The 21,934-nt window shown below is 51.0% G+C and overlaps 1 protein-coding gene across 10 annotated transcripts in view; it reads right to left on the bottom strand.

The window, feature by feature from the left end:
- Positions 1-21,934, bottom strand: part of ZNF384 (zinc finger protein 384) — a 91,813-nt gene that overhangs the window by 27,273 nt on the left and 42,606 nt on the right. For 6 of the 10 annotated variants that reach the window (XM_075348308.1, XM_075348314.1, XM_075348313.1 and 3 more), the window contains 3 exons: positions 19,482-19,722; positions 17,696-18,002; positions 5,179-5,403 (listed from right to left, as the gene is read on the bottom strand). In XM_075348308.1, the coding sequence (XP_075204423.1) occupies positions 5,179-5,403; positions 17,696-18,002; positions 19,482-19,722 (773 nt within the window). The remainder of the gene's footprint in view (positions 1-5,178; positions 5,404-17,695; positions 18,003-19,481; positions 19,723-21,934) is intronic. The other 4 variants (XM_075348311.1, XM_075348316.1, XM_075348317.1 and 1 more) reach the window with 1 other exon arrangement.

Here is a 21,934-nt window from a genome sequence, read left to right as displayed (position 1 = left end):
CTTCAGGGACCCTGGGCAAGCCTCCGCTGGCCTACAGGCACCTCTCCCCTCCCTCATCCATCTCTCAGACCCTCTAGGCTACTGCAAAGTTCACACAAAATTAACGTCTCCTCTAGGACCTCAAAAAGACCGTATCTAACTCGTCATGTTCCCCAACTCTACAATACGCAAAACCTTGACAAAGGCCAAGTCTGGCCGAAACGTTGCCTTTATTTTATTCTGGTTGAGGTGTAAGTTTTCCTTTTGCAGATATTCTATAGGATAAAACACGTTTTGTATCATTACAGAGTCTTGTCCTATTGAGTGCTAGGGATTTGTTTATATTGTAGTTTGTTTCCCTTTAAGCACCCCTCGGGCTGCAGGTGAGCCTGGCCTTATTCCTTGATTCAACACTTACAGGGGGCTTACGTGTAGGATCTGATCAATTTTACCAGCCTTGTCTTTGCTCTGCTCATATACAAGGTCAGAATTAATTTTAGGGGCCTTATATGGAGCCTGTATCAGCCTAGGGGTCGGATACGGAGCCTGTATCAGTCTAGGGGTCGGATACGGAGCCTGTATCAGCCTAGGGTATTATATACGGATAAGGCTGCACATCAAACTTAGATAATAGTATAATGCCTCAAGCATATGGACAAATATTGGAATATACAATGAAAAATGCTACTTGCTAATTTGAACATGTGAATAATGAATTGCATACCTGCCATGAATATTAGGAAAAAGGAGATATTTAGCAATCGCATTGATCAATGTAACTGAGCCCCAAGGCCTCGTCAAGGCATATCTCTATATTGGGGTCCCTAGCTCTGTGACCCTAACTGTGTGTCATCTCATTGCAATTAAAAACTGCTATGGGTGGAGAGGGGTAACTAAGGACTTTCTTATATAGGAGATGGAAAAAACATGGCCGAAAGGGGCGGAGCTGTGTACACATGTGAACACAGCTCCGCCCCTTTCGGCCATGTTTTTTCCATCTCCTATATAAGAAAGTCCTTAGTTACCTCTCTCCACCCATAGCAGTTTTTAATTGCAATGAGATGACACACAGTTAGGGTCACAGAGCTAGGGACCCCAATATAGAGATATGCCTTGACGAGGCCTTGGGGCTCAGTTACATTGATCAATGCGATTGCTAAATATCTCCTTTTTCCTAATATTCATGGCAGGTATGCAATTCATTATTCACATGTTCAAATTAGCAAGTAGCATTTTTCATTGTATATTCCAATATTTGTCCATATGCTTGAGGCATTATACTATTATCTAAGTTTGATGTGCAGCCTTATCCGTATATAGTATGTAACTTTTGGCTTGCACTCATAATATATATATTAGTGCTCACTTCAGTTATCCTATTCAGTTGTATCAGCCTAGGGGTCTGATATGGAGCCTGGATCAGTTTAGGGGTCGGATACGGAGCCTGTATCAGCCTAGGGGTCTGATATGGAGCCTGGATCAGTCTAGGGGTCTGATATGGAGCCTGGATCAGCCTAGGGGTCTGATATGGAGCCTGGATCAGCCTAGGGGTCTGATATGGAGCCTGGATCAGCCTAGGTGTCTGATATGGAGCCTGGTATGTATAGAGCTTGCTCCACTTGCTGGGACCTGGGCTGGCCTCTATCCACAATTACCTCTTTTGCAACATGGAAGCGGCTATATACAGGTTACAGGTATGTGTGCTCCATTATGGTTCTGCTTTTAACTTTATCTAGGAGGCCGCATGGCACATGAAATACAGAATATAGAGTAGGACCCCCCTATTGAGATTTGCCGTGACGTTGGCAGGGGTGGCTCAAAAAATTGATCAATTATTTGCTAAAAATCTCATTTTTTTTTTATTATAGTAGTTGGAATAAATCTGTGAATTTTCACTTTTTATATGATGCATGCCAATTTCAGATCGTGCTGGCTCCTTTTTTTCTAGGGGTCTGATATGGAGCCTGGATCAGTTTAGGGGTCCGATATGGAGCCAGGATCAGTCTAGGGGTCCGATATGGAGCCTGGATCAGCCTAGGGGTCCGATATGGAGCCTGGATCAGTCTAGGGGTCCGATATGGAGCCTGGATCAGTCTAGGGGTCCGATATGGAGCCTGGATCAGTCTAGGGGTCCGATATGGAGCCTGGATCAGTCTAGGGGTCCGATATGGAGCCTGGATCAGTCTAGGGGTCCGATATGGAGCCTGGATCAGTCTAGGGGTCCGATATGGAGCCTGGATCAGTCTAGGGGTCCGATGTGGAGCCTGGATCAGTCTAGGGGTCCGATATGGAGCCTGGATCAGTCTAGGGGTCAGATATGGAGCCTGGATCAGTCTAGGGGTCCGATATGGAGCCTGGATCAGTTTAGGGGTCTGACATGGAGCCTGGATCAGTCTATGGGTCTGACACGGAGCCTGTATCAGTCTAGGGGTCTGATACGGAGCCTGGATCAGTCTAGGGGTCTGATACGGAGCCTGGATCAGTCTAGGGGTCTGATATGGAGCCTGGATCAGTCTAGGGGTCTGATATGGAGCCTGTATCAGTTATGGGTCTGATATGGAGCCTGGATCAGTCTAGGGGTCTGATATGGAGCCTGGATCAGTCTAGGGGTCTGATATGGAGCCTGGATCAGTCTAGGGGTCTGATATGGAGCCTGTATCAGTTATGGGTCTGATATGGAGCCTGGATCAGTCTAGGGGTCTGATATGGAGCCTGGATCAGTCTAGGGGTCTGATATGGAGCCTGGAACAGTTTAGGGGTCTGATATGGAGCCTGGATCAGTCTAGGGGTCTGATATGGAGCCTGGATCAGTCTAGGGGTCTGATATGGAGCCTGGATCAGTCTAGGGGTCTGATATGGAGCCTGGATCAGTCTAGGGGTCTGATATGGAGCCTGGATCAGTCTAGGGGTCTGATATGGAGCCTGGATCAGTCTAGGGGTCTGATATGGAGCCAGGATCAGTCTAGGGGTCTGATATGGAGCCTGGATCAGTCTAGGGGTCTGATATGGAGCCTGGATCAGTCTAGGGGTCTGATATGGAGCCTGGATCAGTCTAGGGGTCCGATATGGAGCCTGGATCAGTTTAGGGGTCTGATACGGAGCCTGTATCAGTCTAGGGGTCTGATACGGAGCCTGGATCAGTCTAGGGGTCTGATATGGAGCCTGTATCAGTTATGGGTCTGATATGGAGCCTGTATCAGTCTAGGGGTCTGATATGGAGCCTGTATCAGTCTAGGGGTCTGATATGGAGCCTGGATCAGTCTAGGGGTCTGATATGGAGCCTGTATCAGTCTGTGGGTCTGATATGGAGCCTGGATCAGTCTAGGGGTCTGATATGGAGCCTGTATCAGTTATGGGTCTGATATGGAGCCTGTATCAGTCTGTGGGTCTGATATGGAGCCTGGATCAGTCTAGGGGTCTGATATGGAGCCTGGATCAGTCTAGGGGTCTGATATGGAGCCTGGAACAGTTTAGGGTTCTGATATGGAGCCTGGATCAGTCTAGGGGTCTGATATGGAGCCTGGATCAGTCTAGGGGTCTGATATGGAGCCTGGATCAGTCTAGGGGTCTGATATGGAGCCTGGATCAGTCTAGGGGTCTGATATGGAGCCAGGATCAGTCTAGGGGTCTGATATGGAGCCAGGATCAGTCTAGGGGTCTGATATGGAGCCAGGATCAGTCTAGGGGTCTGATATGGAGCCAGGATCAGTCTAGGGGTCTGATATGGAGCCTGGATCAGTCTAGGGGTCTGATATGGAGCCTGGATCAGTCTAGGGGTCTGATATGGAGCCTGGATCAGTCTAGGGGTCTGATATGGAGCCTGGATCAGTCTAGGGGTCTGATATGGAGCCAGGATCAGTCTAGGGGTCTGATATGGAGCCTGTATCAGTCTAGGGGTCTGATATGGAGCCTGTATCAGTTATGGGTCTGATATGGAGCCTGTATCAGTCTAGGGGTCTGATATGGAGCCTGGATCAGTTATGGGTCTGATATGGAGCCTGTATCAGTCTAGGGGTCTGATATGGAGCCTGGATCAGTCTAGGGGTCTGATATGGAGCCTGGATCAGTCTAGGGGTCTGATATGGAGCCAGGATCAGTCTAGGGGTCTGATATGGAGCCTGTATCAGTCTAGGGGTTCTGATATGGAGCCTGGATCAGTCTAGGGGTCTGATATGGAGCCTGGATCAGTCTAGGGGGTCTGATATGGAGCCTGGATCAGTCTAGGGGTCTGGTTTTCCCATTAATTATTAATATATTTAGCTGTAAATAATTCAAGACATTTTAAGAAAAATTAACCAGAAGAGGAACCAAAAAGGTTGTTTACAATATTTTATAGAGAGGTCCTGTTATTTTTATAGATTGTCAATATCAAATCGATGGGGGTCCAAATACCCCCACCAATAACTGTGAACATATAACAGCACAGCGCCATACACTGTGCAGTGGCTGTTCTCCGGTACTGCAGTTCAGCTGCTACTGAAGTCAATGGGATCTGGGCTGCAGTACCGAGAGCGGCCACTTCACAGTGTATGGTGCTGTGCTATTCTGCGTGGTTTTCTAGTGTGAACAACTGCAAACCGATGAGAGCCGGAAAAGAAAATGCGACAACTGCAGAGAGAGGACACTTTAGAAGAAGGCAATAAGTAATATTAATAGACAAGAGATGACAATGTGGAGGGTGGAAATTATGGAGGAAGACCGTTATGTCATAAAAAAATAAAATAAAAAAAATTATTAAAAATAGTCATGGGACATAAATGCGGGAAAACAAAACATGGTCTCAGAGCACAAGCAAGAATACATGATCGTGTGATCAGAGATGGCGACGTCTGTGCACATGGAGGAGGCAAGAAACACGTGACACGATGTCCGAATGGAAACTCTCCCTGCTATCAATGGCAATAAGTGTGAGACGGACGGACGGACGGCACGTCCTGGAATCACATCACATATCGACCTGCCGCTACACTGCGAGCCTCGGCCACAATCCGCTGCTGGGTTATAGCGCTCGTTATCAGTACAGTATCATCATTCTGTAGTATCTGTCTGTATATTACTGTAGATAAGGTGAAATGACTGCGTCAGCCCCAGCCTAGCACCGAACACCCTCATCCACTGAGCACCCAACTCACACACGGCCACCCCCCGCAGGGCACCTTTCCTTCCTAGCTGCCTGCGGCCTGCCCCGGCCCCTCTTACCGTGTGTGCTGCTGCAGGTGAGACAGCTGGCGGAAGGCTTTCTGACAGTAACTGCAGGTGTAGGGCTTGGCCCCCGAATGGATCCGCACGTGCTGAGCCAAGTAGGAACTGTTGGCAAAGGTTTTGGAGCAATGAGGGCACTTGTGAGGCTTGGTCTCCGTGTGAGACTTGGAGTGAATCTGCATCTCGGACTTGGAGAAGAAGGTGATGGAGCACATCCGGCATCTGAAATAGATAGTCAGCTCTGGTGACTAACATACGAGGTTTATGAGGGAGGAACGTCAGAGGAGGGGCTCATGGACGTGTGATTACAGAACCTGCTGCACTAAAAATGCATTCCTTCTTTTAACAAAATAAATAAAATTATTTTATTTTTATATATATATATATATATATATATATATGTATGTATGTATATAGACACACACATACACACACATACACACACACACATATATATATATCAAAAACGAAGGGAATTTTGTTACTTACCGTAAATTCCTTTTCTTCTAGCTCCAATTGGGAGACCCAGACAATTGGGTGTATAGCTACTGCCTCCGGAGGCCACACAAAGCATTACACTAAAAAGTGTAAGGCCCCTCCCCTTCTGGCTATACACCCCCCGTGGGATCACGGGCTGCTCAGTTTTAGTGCTAAAGCAAGAAGGAGGAAAGCCAATAACTGGTTTAAACAAATTCAATCCGAAGTAACATCGGAGAACTGAAACCGTTCAACATGAACAACATGTGTACCCGAAAAAAACAAAAATCCCGAAGGAAACAGGGCGGGTGCTGGGTCTCCCAATTGGAGCTAGAAGAAAAGGAATTTACGGTAAGTAACAAAATTCCCTTCTTCTTCGGCGCTCCATTGGGAGACCCAGACGATTGGGACGTCCAAAAGCAGTCCCTGGGTGGGTAAAATAATACCTCAAGTTAGAGCTGCAACACAGCCCTCCCCTACGAGGAGGCAACTGCCGCCTGCAGGACTCTTCTACCTAGGCTGGCGTCCGCCGAAGCGTAGGTATGCACCTGATAATGTTTGGTGAAAGTGTGCAGGCTCGACCAGGTAGCCGCCTGGCACACCTGTTGCGCCGTAGCCTGGTGTCGTAATGCCCAGGACGCACCCACGGCTCTGGTAGAATGGGCCTTCAGCCCTGATGGAACCGGAAGCCCAGCAGAACGGTAGGCTTCAAGAATTGGTTCCTTGATCCATCGAGCCAGGGTGGATTTGGAAGCCTGCGACCCTTTGCGCTTACCAGCGACAAGGACAAAGAGTGCATCCGAGCGGCGCAGGGGCGCCGTGCGGGAGATGTAGATTCTGAGTGCTCTCACCAGATCTAACAAATGCAAATCCTTCTCATACCGATGAACTGGATGAGGACAAAAGGAAGGTAAGGAGATATCCTGATTGAGATGAAAAGAGGATACCACCTTAGGGAGAAATTCCTGAATCGGGCGCAGCACTACCTTGTCCTGGTGAAACACCAGGAAGGGAGCTTTGGATGACAGCGCTGCTAGCTCAGACACTCTCCGAAGAGACGTGACCGCTACCAGAAAGGCCACTTTCTGTGAGAGTCGAGAAAGTGACACCTCCTTCAGAGGCTCGAAGGGCGGCTTCTGGAGAGCAACCAGTACCCTGTTCAGATCCCATGGATCTAACGGCCGTTTGTACGGAGGGACGATGTGACAAACCCCCTGCAGGAACGTGCGCACCTGAGGAAGTCGTGCTAGACGCTTCTGAAAAAATACTGATAGCGCTGAGACTTGTCCTTTAAGGGAGCCGAGCGCTAAGCCTTTTTCCAAACCAGATTGCAGGAAGGAAAGAAAAGTAGGCAATGCAAATGGCCAGGGGGACACTCCCTGTGCCGAGCACCAGGATAAGAAAATCTTCCACGTTCTGTGATAGATCTTAGCAGACGTGGGCTTCCTAGCCTGTCTCATGGTGGCCACGACACCTTGAGATAATCCTGAAGACGCTAGGATCCAGGACTCAATGGCCACACAGTCAGGTTCAGGGCCGCAGAATTCAGATGGAAAAACGGCCCTTGTGACAGTAAGTCTGGCCGGTCTGGTAGCGCCCACGGTTGGCCGACCGTGAGATGCCACAGATCCGGGTACCACGATCTCCTCGGCCAGTCTGGGGCGACGAGTAAGACGCGGCGGCAATCGGACCTGATCTTGCGTAGCACTCTGGGCAAGAGTGCCAGAGGGGGAAACACATAGGGAAGCTGGAACTGCGACCAATCTTGCACCAAGGCGTCTGCCGCCAGAGCTCTTTGATCGCGAGACCTCGCCATGAAGGTCGGGACCTTGTTGTTGTGCCGAGACGCCATTAGGTCGACGTCCGGCACTCCCCAGCGGCGGCAGATTTCCTGAAACACGTCCGGGTGAAGGGACCATTCCCCTGCGTCCATGCCCTGGCGACTGAGGAAGTCTGCTTCCCAGTTTTCTACGCCGGGGATGTGAACTGCGGATATGGTGGAGGCCGTGGCTTCCACCCACATCAGAATCCGCCGGACTTCCTGGAAGGCTTGCCGACTGCGTGTCCCACCTTGGTGGTTGATGTATGCCACCGCTGTGGAGTTGTCCGACTGAATTCGGATCTGCTTCCCTTCCAGCCAGTGCTGGAAGGCTTGTAGGGCAAGATACACTGCCCTGATTTCCAGAACATTGATCTGAAGGGTGGACTCCTGCTGAGTCCACGTACCTTGAGCCCTGTGGTGGAGAAAAACTGCTCCCCACCCTGACAGGCTCGCGTCTGTCGTGACCACCGCCCAGGATGGGGGTAGGAAGGACCTTCCTTGTGATAATGAGGTGGGAAGAAGCCACCACTGAAGGGAGTCCTTGGCAGTCTGGGAAAGGGAGACTTTCCTGTCCAAGGACGTCGACTTCCAGTCCCATTGGCGGAGAATGTCCCATTGAAGTGGGCGCAGATGAAACTGCGCAAACGGAACTGCCTCCATTGCTGCCACCATCTTCCCTAGGAAGTGCATGAGGCGTCTTAAGGGGTGCGACTGGCCTTGAAGGAGAGACTGCACCCCTGTCTGTAGTGAGCGCTGCTTGTCCAGCGGAAGCTTCACTACCGCTGAGAGAGTATGAAACTCCATGCCAAGATATGTTAGTGATTGGGTCGGTGACAGGTTTGACTTTGAAAAGTTGATGATCCACCCGAAGGTCTGGAGAGTCTCCAGCGCAACGTTCAGGCTGTGTTGGCATGCTCCTTGAGAGGGTGCCTTGACAAGTAGATCGTCCAAGTAAGGGATCACCGAGTGTCCCTGAGCGTGCAAGACTGCTACCACTGCTGCCATGACCTTGGTGAAAACCCGTGGGGCTGTCGCCAGACCAAATGGCAGGGCTACGAACTGAAGATGGTCGCCCTATCACGAAGCGTAGAAAACGCTGGTGCTCTGGAGCAATCGGCACGTGGAGATAAGCATCTTTGATGTCTATTGATGCTAGAAAATCTCCTTGAGACATCGAGGAAATGACGGAGCGGAGGGATTCCATCCGGAACCGCCTGATTTTCACGTGCTTGTTGAGCAGTTTTAGGTCCAGAACAGGACGGAAAGAGCCGTCCTTTTTTGGTACCACAAACAGATTGGAGTAAAAACCTTGACCTTGTTCCTGAGGAGGAACAGGGATCACCACTCCTTCTGCCCTTAGGGAGCACACCGCCTGCAGAAGAGCATCGGCTCGGTCGGGAGGTGGGGAAGTTCTGAAGAATCGAGGCGGAGGACGAGAACTGAACTCTATCCTGTACCCGTGAGACAAAACGTCTCTCACCCACCGGTCCTTGACCTGTGACAGCCAAATGTCGCCAAAGCGGGAGAGCCTGCCACCGACCGAGGATGCGGAGAGAGGAGGCTGAAAGTCATGAGGCAGCCGCCTTGGAAGCGGTTCCTCCGGCTGCTTTCTTTGGGCGTGAGTGAGCCCGCCAGGAATCTGAACTCCTCTGCTCTTTCTGAGTCCTTTTGGACGAGGAGAATTGGGCCCTGCCCGAGCCTCGAAAGGACCGAAACCTCGACTGTCCCCTCCTCTGTTGGGGTTTGCTTGATCTGGGCTGGGGTAAGGAAGAGTCCTTACCCTTGGACTGTTTAATGATTTCAGTCCACTGCAACTATGGATCTAGCCGCAAGCCTAGAGATTGGGGGGTCCACCTTTGGACACTGGGTCCAGCGTTTGACCACGTCAGGGGGAAAAGGATAACGTGTATCCTTAAGACGCTTGGAAAAACGCTTATCTGGATAAGCATGATGTTTCTGGACTGCTTCTCTGAAGTCAGAGTGGTCTAGAAAAGTACTCAATTTACGCTTGGGATATCTGAAATGGAATTTCTCTTGCTGTGCAGCTGCCTCCTCCGCTGGAGGGGCTGGGGGAGAAATATCCAACAGTCTATTGATGGCCGCTATAAGGTCATTCACCATGGCGTCACCATCAGGAGTATCCAGATTGAGAGCGGTCTCAGGATTAGACTCCTGATCATCTACCTCTGTCTCATCATACAGAGAATCCTCTCGCTGAGACCCTGACCAGCGTGATGACGCCGAGGGTCTCTCCCAGCGAGCTCGCTTAGGCTGCCTGGGACTGTCGTCCGAGTCCGAGCCTTCAGCCTGTGATGCGTGGGACCCCCTTGGAGCACGGATTAGTTCCAACTGAGGGGGACCGGGGAACAGTGAATCAACAGTGCCCATGGTCTGAGCGACCGGCCTGGACTGCAAAGATTCTAGAATTTTTGTCATAGTCACAGACATTTTATCTGCAAAAACTGCAAACTCTGTCCCCGTCACCGGGGCAGGATTCGCAGGCATCTCTGCCTGGGCCACTACTAGCATAGACTCCGGCTGACGAAGTGGCACAGGGACCGAACATTGCACACAATGGGGGTCAGAGGAACCTGCCGGTAGATCAGCCCCACATGCGGTACAAGCAGCATATAAAGCCTGTGCCTTGGCACCCTTGCTTTTTGCGGATGACATGCTGTCGAGCCAAGAAGCGACCGTACAGTGCAATATATATAGGTACAGACAAAAGTACACAAAACAACACTGTGGCACTAGTGGGGTCAGCATTTAGGTGCTGCTTACCGCCCGCTTAAAAGCGGGTGTGTGGTCGCCAGAATCCCCTGTCTGGGTCTCCCAGGGCTATGTCCGTTCTCCAGCTCAGACTGCATGCAGGAATGGCTGCCGGCGTCCTGTGAAGAGGGGCGGGCCGTGGGCGTGCTGCAGACAAAGAGCGGGAAACTGGCGTCCCACTGTGCCCAGTGAGAGGGCTGGAGTATGTAAATACGACTCCAGCCCTTCGGCGCTGATCATTATACAGCGTCTCGCCCCTTCCCTGACTGACAGGGTTGGGGGCGGGAACGAAACGGAACTAGGCCGCAAAAGCCGGGGACTAGATTTATAAGCGCTGCCGTCGTAAAAGCACGGTCAGCGCGAAGTCCCCGGCGCACCACAAGTCACAGCCGCGCCGCAGCCTCTAGGGGCGGCCGGCGCGGTAGTTCCCCACAAATAAACTCACTGCAGCTAAGCTGCAGTGAGTATAGCCCAAGCGCGCAGCGCTACTGTCCCCGGCGCACTAGCACACCCAGCAACGCTGGAGTGTGTCTGTGCCTGTCTGCACGGGGACACAGAGTACCTGAATGTTGCAGGGCCTTGTCCCTGACGGTACCCAGCTCCGTATCCAGCAGGTTCTCCGGGTCTGTGGATGGAGCCCGGCCTCAGAGCCTGGAGGTCGGTAAGATCCCACTTCACCAGAGCCCTTCAGGGGGATGGGGAAGGAAAACAGCACGTGGGCTCCAGCCTCCGTACCCGCAATGGGTACCTCAACCTTAACAAACACCGCCGACAAAAGTGGGGTGAGAAGGGAGCATGCTGGGGGCCCTAGTATGGGCCCTCTTTTCTTCCATCCGACATAGTCAGCAGCTACTGCTGACTAAACAGTGGAGCTATGCGTGGATGTCTGACCTCCTTCGCACAAAGCTTGAAAACTGAGCAGCCCGTGATCCCACGGGGGGTGTATAGCCAGAAGGGGAGGGGCCTTACACTTTTTAGTGTAATGCTTTGTGTGGCCTCCGGAGGCAGTAGCTATACACCCAATCGTCTGGGTCTCCCAATGGAGCGCCGAAGAAATATCCATGTCAGGAAAGGGTTAAGAAGTTCCCTCATAATAACTTCCAAACCATAATGTATCAGTATAAGGCATTAAAGGGGTTGTATAACAAGGCCACCCCTCCACCTGATGGCAGACACATCCCCGGATGCTCAGCCGGTCCTCAGCGCTGCGATTCTTATGGCCGATGCTGGTGCAATATTTACATTTCTTTGTCGCTCCTAATTGGGAGACCCAGACAATTGGGTGTATAGCTACTGCCTCCGGAGGCCGCACAAAGTACTACACTTAAAAGTGTAAGGCCCCTCCCCTTCTGGCTATACACCCCCCCGTGGGATCACGGGTTCCTCAGTTTTTTGCTTTGTGCGAAGGAGGTCAGACACGCACGCATAGCTCCACTGTTTAGTCAGCAGCAGCTGCTGACTATGTCGGATGGAAGAAAAGAGGGCCCATACAGGGCCCCCAGCATGCTCCCTTCTCACCCCACTTTCTGTCGGTGGTGCTTGTTAAGGTTGAGGTACCCATTGCGGGTACGGAGGCTGGAGCCCACATGCTGATTCCTTCCCCATCCCCATTAGGGCTCTGGGCGAAGTGGGATTTTACCGGTCTCCAGGCACTGAGACCGTGCTCCATCCACAGCCCCTGGAGAAGCCGCTGGATTTGGAGCTGAGTATCGTCAGGGACAGACCCTGCTCCGTCAAGGTACTCTGTGTCCCCGTGCATACCGCGCGCACACCGCAGCATGGCTGGGTGTGTTACTGCGCCGGGGACATCAGCGCTGCTGCGCTTGTGCCATTTCCTCACTACAGCTTGGCTGAGTGGGTAGACTTAGGGCGAACGGTCGCGCCGGCCGCTGGGGTCAGTCACACTGCGACGCGGCTGGGACTTGTGGTGCGCCGGGGACTTCCGCGCTGGCCGTGCATATATCACGGCCGCGCTGATTACTACAGTCCCCGGCTTTTGCGGCCTAGTTCGTCTCGTTCCCGCCTCCGCACCTGCCAGTCAGGAGGAGGGCGGGACGCCGTACAGAGCATCAGCGCTGAGGGCTGGAGTCTGTTTTACATACTCCAGCCCTCACACCAGGCACAGTAGGACGCAGTTTCCCGCACTTTGTTTGTGGCACGCCCACGGTCCGCCCCTCTTCACAGGACGCCGGCAGCCATTCCTGTCTGCACGCTGAGCTGGAGAGGGGAGCCTGGGAGACCCAGACACGGGATTCTACGACCTCATACCCGCTTTTCAGCGGGCGGTAAGCAGCCCTCAAGGGCTCACCCCCACTTGTGCCGTTGTGTACTTGGTATTTTGTGTTTGCAAATACTTTTCACTGTACGGTCGCTGGTGATTCTTGGCTATATACCCTCCTAGATTGCAAGGAGGCAACAGCATTTCGTCCGTTAAACGCAAGGGTGCCAAGGCACAGACTTTATATGCTGCCTGTACCGCATGTGGGGCTACTCTACCGGCAGGTTCCACTGACCCCCATTGTGTGCAGTGCTCGGCCCCTGCAGCACTTGCTCAGCCGGGGCCTCTGCTAGACGTGACCCAGGGTGTACCACCTGTGAATGCTGTCCAGGTGACAGGAACGGAGTTTGCAGCTTTTGCTGATAGATTGTCTATGACAATGTCTAAGATTCTTGAAACATTGCAGTCTAGACCAGTAACTCAGACCATGGACACTGTTGAATCATTGCTCCCTGGTCCCCCTCAACTGGAACACTTCCGGGCTCCGGGGGTGTCACATGCACCCCAGGGTGACGGCTCTGACTCGGACGACAGTCCCAGACAGCCTAAGCGGGCTCGCTATGAGGGGCCCTCAACTTCGTCTCACTGGTCAGGATCCCAGCGGGATGAATCTATGGGTGATGAGGCGGATGTAACTGATCAGGATTCTGATCCTGGGACCGCTCTCAATCTGGATACACCGGATGGTGACGCCATAGTGAATGATCTTATAGCGTCCATCAATAAGATGTTAGATATTTCTCCGCCAGCTCCTCCTGAGGAGGAGTCAGCTTCACAGCATGAGAAATTCCATTTCAGGTATCCCAAGCGTAAATTAAGCTCTTTTCTGGACCACTCTGACTTTAGAGACGCAATCCAGAAACACCACGCTTATCCCGATAAGCGGTTTTCCAAACGGCTTAAAGATACACGTTATCCTTTTCCCCCTGACGTGGTCAAGGGCTGGACCCAGTGTCCCAAGGTGGACCCTCCAATCTCCAGGCTTGCAGCTAGATCCTTAGTTGCAGTGGAAGATGGAGCGGCACTTAAAGATGCCACTGACAGACAGATGGAGCTCTGGTTGAAATCCATCTATGAAGCTATTGGAGCGTCATTGGCGCCAGCATTCGCAGCCGTATGGGCACTCCAAGCTATTTCAGCTAGGCTTACACAAGTCGACACTGTCACACGTACATCTGCTCCGCAGGTGGCACCATTGACCTCTCAGATGTCTGCATTCGCGTCTTACGCGATTAATGCTGTCCTAGACTCTACGAGCCGTACGGCGGTGGCGTCAGCCAACTCCGTAGTTTTTACGCAGAGCCTTGTGGTTGAGGGAATGGAAGGCAGATTCTGCTTCCAAGAAGTGCTTAACCAGTTTGCCTTTTTCTCGTGACCGATTGTTTGGTGAGCGTTTGGATGAAATCATTAAACACTCCAAGGGTAAGGATTCATCCTTACCTCAACACAGACAAAACAAACCCCAACAAAGGAGGGGTCAGTCTGGTTTTCGGTCCTTTCGAGGCTCAGGCAGGTCCCAATTCTCCTCGTCTAAGAGGACTCAAAAGGATCAGAGAGGCTCAGATTCTTGGCGGACTCAATCACGCCCAAAAAGACAGCAGGAAGAACCGTCACCAAGACGGCTTCCTCATGACTTTCAGTCTCCTCTCTCCGCATCCTCGGTCGGTGGCAGGCTTTCCCGCTTTGGCGACATTTGGCTGTCACAGGTCAAAGACCGTTGGGTGAGAGACATTCTGTCTCACGGGTACAGGATAGAGTTCAGCTCTCGTCCTCCAACTCGTTTCTTCAGAACTTCTCCACCGCCCGACCGGGCCGATGCTCTGCTGCAGGCGGTGGCCGCTCTAAAGGCGGAAGGAGTGGTGACTTCCGTTCCTCTTCAGGAACAAGGTCACGGTTTTTACTCCAATTTGTTTGTGGTGCCAAAGAAGGACGGGTCGTTTCGTCCCGTCCTGGATCTAAAGTTGCTCAACAAACACGTAAAAACCAGGAGGTTCCGGATGGAATCTCTCCGCTCCGTCATCGCCTCAATGTCTCAAGGAGATTTCCTAGCATCAATGGACATCAAGGATGCTTATCTCCACGTGCCGATTGCGCCAGAGCATCAGCGTTTTCTACGCTTCGTTATAGGAAGCGAACACCTGCAGTTCGTAGCGCTACCTTTCGGGCTGGCGACAGCCCCTCGGGTCTTCACCAAGGTCATGGCTGCAGTAGTAGCAGTCCTGCACTCGCAGGGTCACTCTGTGATTCCGTATTTGGACGATCTACTTATCAAGGCACCCTCTCAAGAGGCATGCCAACACAGTTTGAACGTGACACTGAAGACTCTCCAGAGTTTCGGGTGGATTGTCAACTTTGCAAAGTCAAATCTAACCCCGACCCAATCACTAACATATCTTGGCATGGAGTTTCATACTCTCTCAGCGATAGTGAAACTTCCACTGGACAAGCAGTGCTCGCTGCAGACAGGGGTGCAATCTCTCCTTCAGGGCCAGTCGCACACCTTGAGGCGCCTCATGCATTTCCTAGGGAAAATGGTGGCAGCAATGGAAGCAGTCCCTTTCGCGCAGTTTCATCTGCGCCCTCTACAATGGGACATTCTCCGCCAATGGGACGGGAAGTCGACGTCCCTCGACAGGGATGTTTCCCTCTCTCAGACAGCCAAGGATTCTCTCCGGTGGTGGCTTCTTCCCACCTCTTTGTCAAAAGGAAGGTCGTTCCTACCCCCATCCTGGGCGGTAGTCACGACAGATGCGAGCCTATCAGGGTGGGGAGCAGTGTTTCTTCACCACAGGGCTCAGGGTACGTGGACTCGGAAAGAGTCCACCCTTCAGATCAATGTTCTGGAAATCAGAGCAGTCTATCTTGCCCTGCAAGCCTTCCAACAGTGGCTGGAAGGCAAGCAGATCCGAATTCAGTCGGACAATTCCACGGCGGTGGCGTACATCAACCACCAAGGGGGAACACGCAGTCGGCAAGCCTTCCAGGAAGTAAGGCGGATTCTGTCGTGGGTGGAAGACACAGCATCCACCATATCCGCAGTTCACTTCCCAGGCGTGGAAAACTGGGAAGCAGATTTTCTCAGTCGCCAGGGCATGGACGCAGGGGAATGGTCCCTTCACCCGGACGTGTTTCAGGAGATCTGTCGCCGCTGGGGGATGCCGGACGTCGACCTGATGGCGTCACGACACAACAACAAGGTCCCGGTTTTCATGGCACGATCTCACGATCACCGAGCTTGGGCGGCAGACGCCTTAGTTCAAGATTGGTCACAGTTCCGGCTACCTTATGTGTTCCCACCTCTGGCACTGTTGCCCAGAGTGCTCCGAAAGATCAGGTCCGACTGCCGCCGCGCCATTCTCGTCGCTCCAGACTGGCCAAGGAGGTCGTGGTACCCGGATCTGTGGCACCTCACGGTAGGCCAACCGTGGGCGCTACCAGACCGTCCAGACTTGCTGTCTCAAGGGCCGTTTTTCCATCTGAATTCTGCGGCCCTGAACCTGACTGTGTGGCCATTGAGTCCTAGATCCTAGGGGCCTCAGGTTTATCTCATGAGGTGGTTGCCACCATGAGACAGGCTAGGAAACCATCCTCCGCCAAGATCTACCACAGGACGTGGAAGATATTCCTATCTTGGTGCTCTGCCCAGGGAGTTTCTCCCTGGCCATTTGCATTGCCTATTTTTCTTTCCTTCCTGCAGTCTGGGTTGGAAAAAGGTTTGTCGCTTAGCTCCCTTAAAGGTCAAGTCTCCGCGCTATCCGTATTTTTTCAGAAACGCCTAGCGCGACTTCCTCAGGTACGCACGTTCCTGCAAGGAGTCTGTCATATCGTCCCTCCTTACAAGCGGCCGTTGGAGCCCTGGGATCTGAACAAGGTTCTAATTGCTCTCCAGAAGCCGCCTTTCGAGCCTATGAAGGAGATTTCCTTTTCTCGGCTTTCACAGAAAGTGGCTTTTCTAGTGGCGGTCACGTCTCTTCGGAGAGTGTCAGAGCTGGCGGCGTTATCTTGCAAATCTCCCTTCCTGGTGTTTCACCAGGACAAGGTAGTTCTGCGTCCAATTCCAGAGTTTCTTCCCAAGGTGGTATCTTCCTTTCATCTCAATCAGGATATCACTTTACCGTCTTTGTGTCCGCATCCAGTTCACCAATTCGAAAAGGGTTTGCATTTGTTGGACCTGGTGAGAGCACTCAGGATCTACATTTCCCGCACGGCGCCCCTGCGCCGCTCGGATGCACTCTTTATCCTGGTCGCTGGTCAGCGTAAAGGGTCGCAAGCTTCCAAATCCACCCTTGCGCGGTGGATCAAGGAACCAATTCTTCACACCTACCGTTCTGCTGGGCTTCCGATTCCATCTGGACTGAAGGCCCATTCTACCAGAGCCGTGGGTGCGTCCTGGGCATTACGGCATCAGGCTACGGCTCAGCAGGTGTGCCAGGCGGCTACCTGGTCGAGTCTGCACACTTTTACCAAACATTATCAGGTGCATACCTTCGCTTCGGCGGATGCCGGCCTAGGTAGACAAGTCCTTCAGGCGGCGGTGGCCCACCTGTAGGAAAGGTCTGCTTGACAGCCCTATCACGAGGTATTCTTTTACCCGCCCAGGGACTGCTTTTGGACGTCCCAATTGTCTGGGTCTCCCAATTAGGAGCGACAAAGAAGAAGGGAATTTTGTTTACTTACCGTAAATTCCTTTTCTTCTAGCTCCAATTGGGAGACCCAGCACCCGCCCTGTTTTTTCTTAGGGAGTTTGTTTTTCGGGTGCACATGTTGTTCATGTTAATAAGTTCAGTTCTCCGATGTTGTTTATCGGATTGAATTTGTTTTTGAAACAGTTATTGGCTTTCCTCCTTCTTGCTTTTGCACTAAAACTGAGGAACCCGTGATCCCACGGGGGGGTGTATAGCCAGAAGGGGAGGGGCCTTACACTTTTAAGTGTAGTACTTTGTGCGGCCTCCGGAGGCAGTAGCTATACACCCAATTGTCTGGGTCTCCCAATTGGAGCTAGAAGAAAAGGAATTTACGGTAAGTAAACAAAATTCCCTTCTTTGCTGTACGGGAAATGTAGCCATAGATTAGATTAGATTAGAATGAAGACCCCCCGTGGAGGAGCAATTATTTGCCGCTCACATTCCCTTGTAGATTTGTCCTAAGCGGCCCACTGTGATCGTTACCTGTAGGTCTTCCCATCTTTATGGTGGTCATCATCGTCTTCATTGGACATGTCGTACGGGTCGTGCAGCTCCGGTAGTGTGGGTTCTGGGATCCTCTTCTTCTTCCGTCCGCGGCCCGATTTTTGGATGCCTATAATTCCCACCTCGGGGATCTTCCCTTTGGTGAGCTCAGACACAACTTGTAATGTCTGGGAACCGGGCAAAGTTGACACAATCATGGTGGAAGGGGCAGAAATGGGAAATGTCTGACCAGAGGAGGATGGCGTGGTCACGAGAGATCCAGAAGGAGATGTGATGACCAGGCCGGCTGCAGGGAGAGAGCAGAGAGACAAGTCAGGAGGGCGGACGGGGCATTTGTATCAGTAAAGCCGGGGTAATTTCACATGGACTTTTCCTTACTTTGTTCCAGTTTAAAAATCTCTATTTAAAAGGGGTTGTCCATTATTTATACATTGATGTCCTATCCTTAGAATCACTGTCAGATTGGCTGTGGTCCCACACTCCGCCGATCAGCTGTTTTCAGTCCCGGAGGCGGCGGCGGCAGCAGACAGCCGGATATGCTCAGTTCCAGAACTGCACTGTCTTCTGATAGTGGCTGGTGCCGGGTACTGCACATCTGCCTTCTATTCAGGTAAATGGGATGCGGATGTGCAGTACCCGGCCACTATCAGACAACGGAGCAGCTCCGGAACTGAGCATTTCTGGCCGCTGCAACCTATAAAAGCTGCGGGGTGCAGCATGTCGGACTGTGTCCGATTTGACATTGATGACCTAGGCTATAATCAATGGAAAAGTAGTGGACAACCCCTTCAAATTCATATTTATAGCTGCTTTCCGAAGATTGCGCGCTATCTTTATGCTCCTCCTTCCTTTTCTAACAGTCCGTTCTGCGCCTGTATTTCCCGATAGGACGCTGGATCTTCAGACTGCGCTTGCTCTGACAGCAGCTGAGCTCGGCGATATAAAGCCTGCTTATAAAAGTCCTGTAAGTCACATGGTCTGTCTATGCAATCGGCTGAAAGTCCAGAGTCCTCACTGATCTGCAGCATCAGACAGTCTTCCTTGCCTCCTGCTTGTAACAAGAGCGGATGGGGAGAAACCTATCACAAGCAGGAGGCATGGATCGCATAAAACATAGAATGCGCACAAAGCACTCACATCAGTGCAAGTCTGTTTTTCTGCCACCAATCACTTCATGTACTCGCTTACTATATCACTACCCTCCTTATCTCTTGGGGGGGATATCTGCAAGGAGTTTGTATGTTCTCCCCGTGTTTGTGTGGGTTTCCTCCGGGTTCTCCGGTTTCCTCCCACGCTCCAAAGACATACGGATAGGGACTCTAGATTGAGAGCCCCAATGGGGACAGTGTTGCCAATGTATGTAAAGCGCTGAGGAATTAATAGCGCTATATAAAATTAATAAAATTATTATTAATAATTAATATGGAGGGGAAATATCAGAGCTGCTCAGAGGGATCTGATGAATGTTAGGTCATCCTGATACTCTCTTACACAGGAGAGTATACACTGGACATGGATATATTGGTCAATAAAGAAGGAGGGACAAAATATGGATGTAACGGAGTAGGGAAGAAAGTGCAAAAATATTGCGGAGAGAAACTGAAAATCTGCTTTGAGTACAGCAGTAGCACAGCACATGTGCAGCTAATTTTGCAAAAAAATAAATAAAAGCAAAGACTTTGTGGTGGACCTCATTGTAAGTCTGTACGGTCTGTGCAGACACGAGGCCGGACGGCCTGATAAACGACCAATGTAAGACACTCACTTGCCGTCATGAGCCCTGTTGTGGGCACGGGCAGGACGGTGATGTTCTGCGTGACCGATGCCTGACTGTGAGGAATCCCATGAATCTCCAACTTGTTGTCTCCATCTACGCTGATGCCTGCAGGTAGGGACATGGATGTGGGCACTGTCAGGAGGGTGGGGTAGTGCGTGCCCAGGTTGCAGCCCTTCTCCTGGATGAGCTGCTCTTTCACTTTGTTGAGGAACATGGAGTTATCGATCTGCTGAAAGAAAAAAAAAATATTGTAATTCAATTGCAAACCCATGATGCTCCCTGCAGCGCTGCACCATGCACCATGCAGAAGCATTTTTTTGTAGGGCAGCCCCAAACGTTTTGTTTTTTTTGTCCACTGCACTATGAGTGCAGCACTTACAAGCCATTTACTATACAGCTTGTAAGCGCTTGGGGGTCCTCCAATGCTGCAGAAGCAAATCTCTGCATGCGGCCATCCTGAATTATCAATATTTAGGAGCGCACTGCCCCCCGGGAGGGAGGAAGGCAGGGAGGAAGTAAACTTCTGAAGATTGGTCAGGAGAAAAATCCATTTAATCAGTGATAATCAATCATGGCTCTTCAATTTAGGGGCGATCTCAATACCACGTAAGCAGGGGATGTGCTGCCGATAATAGGGAATTTAGATTGTGAGCCCCAATGGGGACAGTGTTGCCAATGTATGTAAAGTGCTGTGGAATTAACAGCGCTATATAAGTGAATAAATATATTATTATTAATTATACCTGAAGAAGGCTGAAGGATAAATCATCCGAACTGAAACGCGTTGTATAATTAAATATTTTTTAATTTACAAATAAAATATTTTTTCACTTATTCATATATTGGTCTAGTCATAGGACTAGAAAATCATCCAATATATTCCGCCATTGGTAGCAGGAGCGCCGCTGGACTGGTAATTGCTTTTTGGAACTTTCGCACTAAAGTGGACCTGCTGGAGGGCTCCTCTATAGTATCCGGGGCGATTGCACCATAATCCTATGGAAAGTGGATCAACTCCTCTTGGATTATTCCAGGCTTACTAACCTCTGAACCAGGTGAGAGTTACTACTATTTCAACACTTTTTTTTTTTTTTTTTTATAAAAAATTCACTACTCTCAGATTGTCTCTTTCTATTTTTCCCTATTTTATTAATTGCTTTATTTTTGTATACAGTGGAACCTTGGTTTACGAGAACAATCCGTTCTGGGAGTGTGGTTGTAAACCAAGTTACTCGTTCAGCAAAGCAAGATTTCCCATAGGAAATAATGCAATGCAGACAATTCCTTCCACAACCTCTTAAATGTCCCATTCTACACACGTACAAACACACATTATGCTTACCTTACCTTCCGTTCCCTCGCCGGCTTCATGGAACTTGTAGTTCGCCCGTACACGCTGTGTATCGGGTAACCATCGCGACAATGGAGGAACTTCCACTCCCAGCGCGCTGACGTCAAAGGCAGGAGCAGCTTGCCTCTGATTGGCCAGCGCGCTGCCTTTGAGTAGCGGTGACAGGGGAAGGTCCTCCCTAGTCGCTACAGGATGTATATCTGTAACCATGGGACGAGGGTGGACCTTCCCCTGTCAGCCGCTACTCAAAGGCAGCGCGCTGGCCAATCAGAGGCAAGCGGATCCTGCCTTTGACGTCAGCATGCTGGGAGCGGGTGTGTACTTGTGAACTACAAGTTCCATGAGGCCGGCGAGGGAACGGAAGGTAAGGTGAGCATAATATGTGTGTTTGTGCGTGCTTGTGTGTGTTTGTGCGGCCTGCAAGAGCGGGTTAGAGCGCGGTTGGATGTACGGAACCGGAAGTGTGTGTGGTGAGTATTTTGCTCGTACAACAAAGCTTTCTCGTAAACAGAGTTACAAATTTACAGAAAGCTTTGCTCGTTCAGCAAAATACTCGCTAACTGGGTTACTCGTTAAGCGAGGTTCCACTGTATTTTGCTATTATAAAAAAAAAAAATTCCTTCTTAGCCTCATTGCTAGGTTATAACACTTGGTGGTCTTAAATCGACACTCTCGTCTCATTAAAGGGAACCTGTCACCAGGATTTTCCCTTATGAGCTGCGGCCAGCACCAGTGAGCTCTTATATACAGCGTTCTAGAATACTGTATATAAGAGCCCAGGCTGTTCTGTATAACTTAAAAACAATTTTATAATACTCACTTAGGGGGCGGTTAGGTCCGATGGGAGTCGCTGCGATCAATCTGGCGCCTCCACCCTCTTCTGTTATCGCCATCCTCCTCCTTCTGAGGCCCCTGTGGATCACGCGTCCTACGTCATCCACACAGGCAGGCATTGCGGTCCTGCTCATGCGCACTTTTGATCTGTCCAGCTGAGGGCAGATGACAGCATTGTAGTGCGCCTGCGCAGACGGTCTTTCACCTTTCCTTGCACCTGCACATTACAGTATATTGTGATCATAGGTGCCTGCGC

The sequence above is a fragment of the Anomaloglossus baeobatrachus genome, chromosome 5, assembly GCF_048569485.1.
Source record: "Anomaloglossus baeobatrachus isolate aAnoBae1 chromosome 5, aAnoBae1.hap1, whole genome shotgun sequence".
NCBI lineage: Eukaryota > Metazoa > Chordata > Amphibia > Anura > Aromobatidae > Anomaloglossus > Anomaloglossus baeobatrachus.
This window is presented reverse-complemented; position numbering and strand designations above follow the sequence as displayed.